General features: G+C 46.4%; 1 protein-coding gene across 1 annotated transcript in view; it reads right to left on the bottom strand.

Annotated features, from left to right (window-relative positions):
* dnmt3bb.1 (DNA (cytosine-5-)-methyltransferase 3 beta, duplicate b.1) overlaps positions 1-6,362 on the bottom strand; it is a gene marked incomplete at both ends in the record, with an annotated part of 41,482 nt that overhangs the window by 20,626 nt on the left and 14,494 nt on the right. The window contains 4 exon segments of the mRNA XM_080535032.1: positions 937-1,095; positions 2,160-2,345; positions 4,978-5,130; positions 5,328-5,419. Coding sequence (XP_080391158.1) covers positions 937-1,095; positions 2,160-2,345; positions 4,978-5,130; positions 5,328-5,419 — 590 coding nt within the window.

The following is a 6,362-nucleotide window of genomic DNA, read 5'->3' as shown; positions in this document are numbered from 1 at the left end:
AACATGCTGATAGAATCAACATCCTAAAACACATAACTACACATAATTAGATGATCACACAGTCATTGCTTTTGAAAAAATGCAACATTCTGAACTCTCAGCAGACTCTTTCCTTAACTACACATAATTAGATCACACAGTATTTTGAACACGTCCTAAAACGTAACTTTGTTTACAAGCCATGTATCACTTACCAGTAGCCTACGGCAGACGAGACAGTGAATCCAATTCACAAAGTATTTAGTGATCCTAAAACTGTTGTTTGTTATATCAAGTTTTCCCCCCCCAAAAAAGTTTTTTAGTCATTTACGCGACTTGAGGATTGCAGACATGCGGTTGTTTTTTTACCAGACCGTCTCATATTTTCATCCTCTCTGCGGATGGCCTGAAGCCACAGATCTCTTCTTTTACTGTCCTTCGGTCTTTGGGGAAGTAAAGAAAGTCACAGCGTCCCCATATAATGTCAACAGACTGGTCTGTCTCAGAAACTGGATGAATGTAAAGGAGGACTAAGCCGATTTGTTGTTGTTGTTGTTGGTTTTGTTATTATTTCTGTTTAGTGAATATAGGAAATATGCCTTTACAGCTGACTTAATTTTGATTGCCTTGATGGTTTTATTGGAAATCTGTAGTTCACAGGAGAGAATCTGTGTTCAAAGTCAAAAGGATGCTATTAAAGAATAGTATTTACATTTAAATATGCCTCCTTTGTGTTGATTCTCTGTGATTTAACATTTAAATATCCATTATTACAAGGTTCAGAATTAAAACGATGAATCACAGCACATTATGCGATTCATTCGTTAATTCGTTTTTCATCGATCGACAGCCCAATTATTATTATATCACCATGAACTTGTGTGTAAGAACTAAAGCTAGCAGGGTTTTGTGGTGCATTCAAATGCTCCTAGGAAATTGGTTGTCCCTCTTCCTCACCTCAGAGAACTTGCCGTCGCCGAACCACTGCAGCCACCTCATGCCGTGGGTGGCCTGCCTCTTTCCAGTGGCACGCCAGGTCACCACGATGCCGGGCCACCAAGAAAAGCCCTTGATCTTCCCCCAGACCAGCTCACCGATGCCAAAACCCTTGTTGTCCTGGGGAGGTACAGAGGTGTGAAGAAGGGGGTTTGGACAGGGGGGTTAGTCTAGTCTCAGAACCATAGTTAGTCTCAGAACCATAGTTAGTCTAGTCTCAGAACCATAGTTAGTCTAGTCTCAGAACCATAGTTACTCTAGTCATAGTTAGTCTAGTCTCAGAACCATAGTTAGTCTCAGAACCATAGTTAGTCTAGTCTCAGAACCATAGTTACTCTAGTCTCAGAACCATAGTTACTCTAGTCTCAGAACCATAGTTACTCTAGTCTCAGAACCATAGTTACTCTAGTCTCAGAACCATAGTTACTCTAGTCTCAGAACCATAGTTACTCTAGTCTCAGAACCATAGTTACTCTAGTCTCAGAACCATAGTTACTCTAGTCTCAGAACCATAGTTACTCTAGTCTCAGAACCATAGTTAGTCTAGTCTCAGAACCATAGTTAGTCTAGTCATAGTTAGTCTAGTCTGAGAACCATAGTTAGTCTAGTCATAGTTAGTCTGAACAATTCAGTCGCCGGTTTCTCCAACACTCAAACTTCGGCTTCGTCTTTCTCAACAACTGTAGGTTAGGCTTTGACTGCAGGACATGTCGGTGCATAGACATACTGCCTAGTGCACATGATGATAGACACTGATGTGTGTGTGTGTGTGTGTGTGTGTGTGTCTGTCTGTGTATATGTCTTGTTGTGGATACCGATTAGTTCTAAAACCACTCACTACAAAAGACTTTGCTGACGATATTCATTCACCTCACTTGACACAAGTCAAGCGTCTGCACTCACCACACACACGGATGAATAGATAGGAGAGACAGGGGCTACAGCCATGAAACACAATCAAAGCGGACAAACAAAGGCAGCCATGTTTAGAAAGCTCTGCATAGAGAGGACACCAGGTGGGCAAACACAAGCTCCTTGTGTTTGAACACCTGGCTGCAAGGTGCAGGTGGAGGTGCACTGGGCAGTCTTTCTCTAGAGTCCTGCTCTACTCTCCCCCTCTGCCACCCCTCTCTCTTCTGCCATCCCTCTCCCTCCCTCCCTCCCTCCCTCCCTCTTTCTGTTACCTTGTACTCAGGCTGGCAGGCTGTCTCGGTGGCGGAGGTGAGGGAGGTGGAGGTCAGGGAGGTGGAGGTGCTCTGGGCCGAGTCTTTCGAGTCCTGCTCCAGGAGCTCCAGAGAGGGGGCTTCGGGGACCCCCGAGACCAGGGCCCCCCCCGCCTGACCAGCACCCAAACAGGACAGGCTCAGGCTCTGTGGAGGGAGAGGGGAAGAGAGGTGGAGTGGGGGTGGTGGTGGAGAGAGGGAAGCATTGGTTAGGATGTGTTGTGGTGGATACATGAAAGACCCTCAATACTCCCTGTGAGGAGGATGCGAAAGCTGCTGCACTGCCCTCTGCCCTATTTATGAAATGTCTTTTTAAGGCTCTCTTATCCCTTCCTATTTCACCTGAGCTTTGTGTATCCGTGGCGATCAATCCACTCAAGCTCTGTCTTGTCACTTAGCAGAGTGTGTTTTGGCATTTGACACAGAACTGTGGGTGTATACTTCACATTTTCACTGCCAGACGATCCGTGACAACTCTAATGCAGGTTAACTGACAGAATCTCTGTGAGATGAAAATCCGGTATGAGGGTAAGAGAGAGAGAGAGACTGAAAAAAAATGTGACAGCAGCTGGTGAAACCGGGAACAAGTCGGCAACTGACCATGCGTGACCAAAAATGTAAATAAACGTCAACGTTGTTGAAAATCAATGACACACTCGCTTAGTCAGGCCAAAATATTGCAATGCAATGGATTCGGTGAGTAATCCCCACTACTCTACACTAACTAGGTAGTAGTGGTGATTACTCACCGAATCCATTGCATTGCAATATTTTTGGCTTGACTAGCGTCAACGTTGACGTTTATTTAAACATTTTCAGAATAAAAGTCTGAACAATTTGATTGGTTGCCGACTTGTTCCCGGTTTCACCAGCTGACGTCACAAATCTAGTCAGACGCCAGGAAGCGGAGACAGACAGAGAGACGCTGACGCCAACGACGATGATCACATGATCCCGGGAGACAACCTCGCTTTTCTCTGGCCGCTGTGATCGACACAGAGGGAGATGTCAGAGGAGTGATCGCAACTTCAAACAGGTTGGTGCACCTCTGAGACCTAATGCACCGCTTAGACCTCTGCCTGGGTTGGGCTGGGTTTGGTCTGGTCTGGTCTGGTCTCACTCCTCCTGTACTCAATCTCAATCCTTCTGATTGGACAGGCGCTGATGCAAAAGCACATCCGACACGCACGCACGTACATATGCATGCCCACGTGCATGCACACACACACACACACACACACACACACACACGACACTCAAGCACGCTGACACACACACACACACACACACACACACACACATTCCTCCACATCATATCTCTCAGGCTTGTCCTAAACATAAGTGCCTGCCAAGCATCCCTGACAATGTGGTGTGTGAATACTGATGCTTGACTAAGCTCCTTTCAGATGGTCTGAGTCACCGGGAGAACACACTGTTCTAAGGAGTGCCATGTGTGCTTACTGCATTGGTCTTACTAGGGTTGGGTGGTTTTTACGGTTATACCATAACTTAACGTTCTAGCTATGTTCTGTACACTGTAATTCTCGCAACCGGTGAACTACACCAGACTTGCAGTAATGGAGACGGAGACTACAGGTGCGTGAGCTGTACAGCAAACAAGGTTCTATAAAGAGCTGTTGGAACAACAGGAGGAGCGCAGCTATAAATGGAATATAAGCTAGAAGAACTTTCTAACGATAATGACCATGGCAAACAACAAGAGGCTTTGCCGTGCGTGCCCAGACTGTTACGTAATACATAACTGTTTTATTGCCAGGCAATAAACTTGTCAGTCAATTGTGCACAGGATCAGCCATAGACGGTGACCCTTGAACAATTAGGGGTTAAGTGCCTTGCTCAAGGGCACATGCAGCTTCCTCCTGAGACAGGGATCAGACCAGCGACCTCCAATGGCGTTAGCCGGCCTCTCTAACCTCTAGGCTACTGCCGCCGCCTTTGCTGAAGCCTGTAAAAGTAAACATGCTTGTTTTTCTAGTGAAAACCTTTTTTAACTCCTTATTCCTTTTGTATTCAACCCGGTATTCAATACCACCCAACTGTAGTTCTTACAAGTAATGACGTGTGTCTTGAGTGCTATGGTTTCTAGTGTGTGTTTGTCTGTGTGTACCTGGAGGTAATGAGCCTTGAGACCGACGCTAAAAACGAGATCAGCTGAGTGAAGACTGACGGGTGTCTAATAAAGTCTGGAATGCAAGAAGTGCACGTGTGTGTGTGTGTGTGTGTGTGTGTGTGTGTGTGTGGACCTGAACTGTGTGTGTGAGAGGATGTGTGTGTGTGTGTGTGTGGACCTGAACTGTGTGTGTGAGAGGATGTGTGTGTGTGTGTGTGTGTGTGGACCTGAACTGTGTGTGTGAGAGGATGTGTGTGTGTGTGTGTGTGGACCTGAACTGTGTGTGTGAGAGGATGTGTGTGTGTGTGGACCTGAACTGTGTGAGTGTGTGTGTGTGTTTGTGTGTGTGTGGATCTGAACTGTGTGTGTGAAAGGCTGTGTGTGTGTGTGTAGACCTGAACTGTGTGAGTGTGTGTGTGTGTGTGTGTGTGTGTGTGTGTGAACCTGAACTGTGTAAGTGTGTGTGTGTGTGTGTGTGTGTGTGTGTGTGTGTGTGGCGCTAAACTGTGTGTGTGAGAGGATGTGTATGTGTGTGTGTGTGTGTGGACTTGAACTGTGTGTGTGTGTGCATGTGCGTGTGCGTGTGTGTGTGTGTGTGTGTGTGTGTGTGTGTGTGTGTGTGTGTGTGCACGCGCACGTGTTCCTCACCAGAGGGCTGTGGTTCTCCTGCTTGCTGTGACACCCCCGCTCCCCTCGACTGCGGGGCTTGTTGTGGGGCGCCAGGCCCGCCTGGAAGATGGTCCTGGGCGGGGGTCTCTGCCTCAGGCCCGACTCCTTACCCCCCGACACAGGCACCTTCTCCTGGGGAACGCAGCAGCGACAACAACCGTCACTCAACAGGCACCACAGACGATCGTCATGGGTTACCATGTATGTCACCATGCAAGTGGATCGGGGGAACCATCAGTCGCGGCAGAGTGAGATTACCATGGCGATATGAGCAGTTGGAAACAAGTTTGTGTGTGAGTGTGAGTGTGTTTGCGTGTGCGTGTGCTCACCTCACTGTAGGAAGAGTCCAAGCTAGACTCCTCCTCCTCTGAGCGTTTCCTGGATCTCTTTCTGGTCCCAGAAAGCTGATTTGCATCTGTGTCTGAGAGAGAGAGAGAGAGAGAGAGAGAGAGAGAGAGAGAGAGAGAGAGAGAGAGAGAGAGAGAGAGAGAGAGAGAGAGAGAGGGAGAGAGATTTTTGAGATTTAAAGTTGTCTTTATTCACCTTTCAAAAAAGCTAATTCACTTGTTTCATAATAGAATTAAGCAATATCACACGAGAGGGAGTGCTGTTATACTGAATATCAGCACGGCTGTGATTCGGTCGTGCCGAAGACAATCACAGCCGTGCTGATATTCAGTATTACAGCACAACCTTGAGTGTGATATTGCTTTTATACAACAGTTCTACAGCGCCATTTATTAGTTAACAGTAATAAGCGACAACAGATTATGAATCGTTTGTTAATTTAATCATAAAAATTAAATAAAACTGAACTTCCAATGGACTGTTGCCTAGTAACCTGAACAAACATGTAGTCTAATTAACGGTCATTTAGTAGAACATCTGTGCGGCGGAGTGATACATATAGTTAAAAGTCCCAGGCATGGAATGCCTCTTGTCCAATCAAATTACTTAGTTGGAACTAACTGTTGTATAATACAAAATAACAACAAAAAGAAACCAAATTACAAACCTTAAAAACAAGAAAAACTCAGGACTACACAGGATCAGATCAGAAGTGAGGGAGGAGAGAGAGAGAGGGGGAGAGAGAGAGAGAGAGAGGGGGAGGGAGAGAGAAAGAGAGGGGGAGGGAGAGAGAAAGAGAGGGGGAGGGAGAGAGAAAGAGAGGGAGAGAGAGAGAGAAAGAGAGGGAGAGAGAAAGAGAGGGAAAGAGAGAGAGAGAGAGAGGGAGAGAGAGAAAGAGAGAGAGAATGAGAGGGAGAGAGAAAAAGAGGGAGAGAGATAGAGAGAGAGAGGGAGAGAGAAAAAGAGGGAGAGAGATAGAGAGAGAGAGATAGAGACGTGACTTGTGGTGATGTGTG

This window comes from Nansenia antarctica, assembly GCF_963989245.1.
Source record: "Nansenia antarctica genome assembly, chromosome: 6".
Taxonomy (NCBI): Eukaryota; Metazoa; Chordata; class Actinopteri; order Argentiniformes; family Microstomatidae; genus Nansenia; species Nansenia antarctica.
The sequence above is the reverse complement of the archived record's forward strand: the minus strand, read 5'-3'. Positions and strand labels throughout refer to the sequence as shown.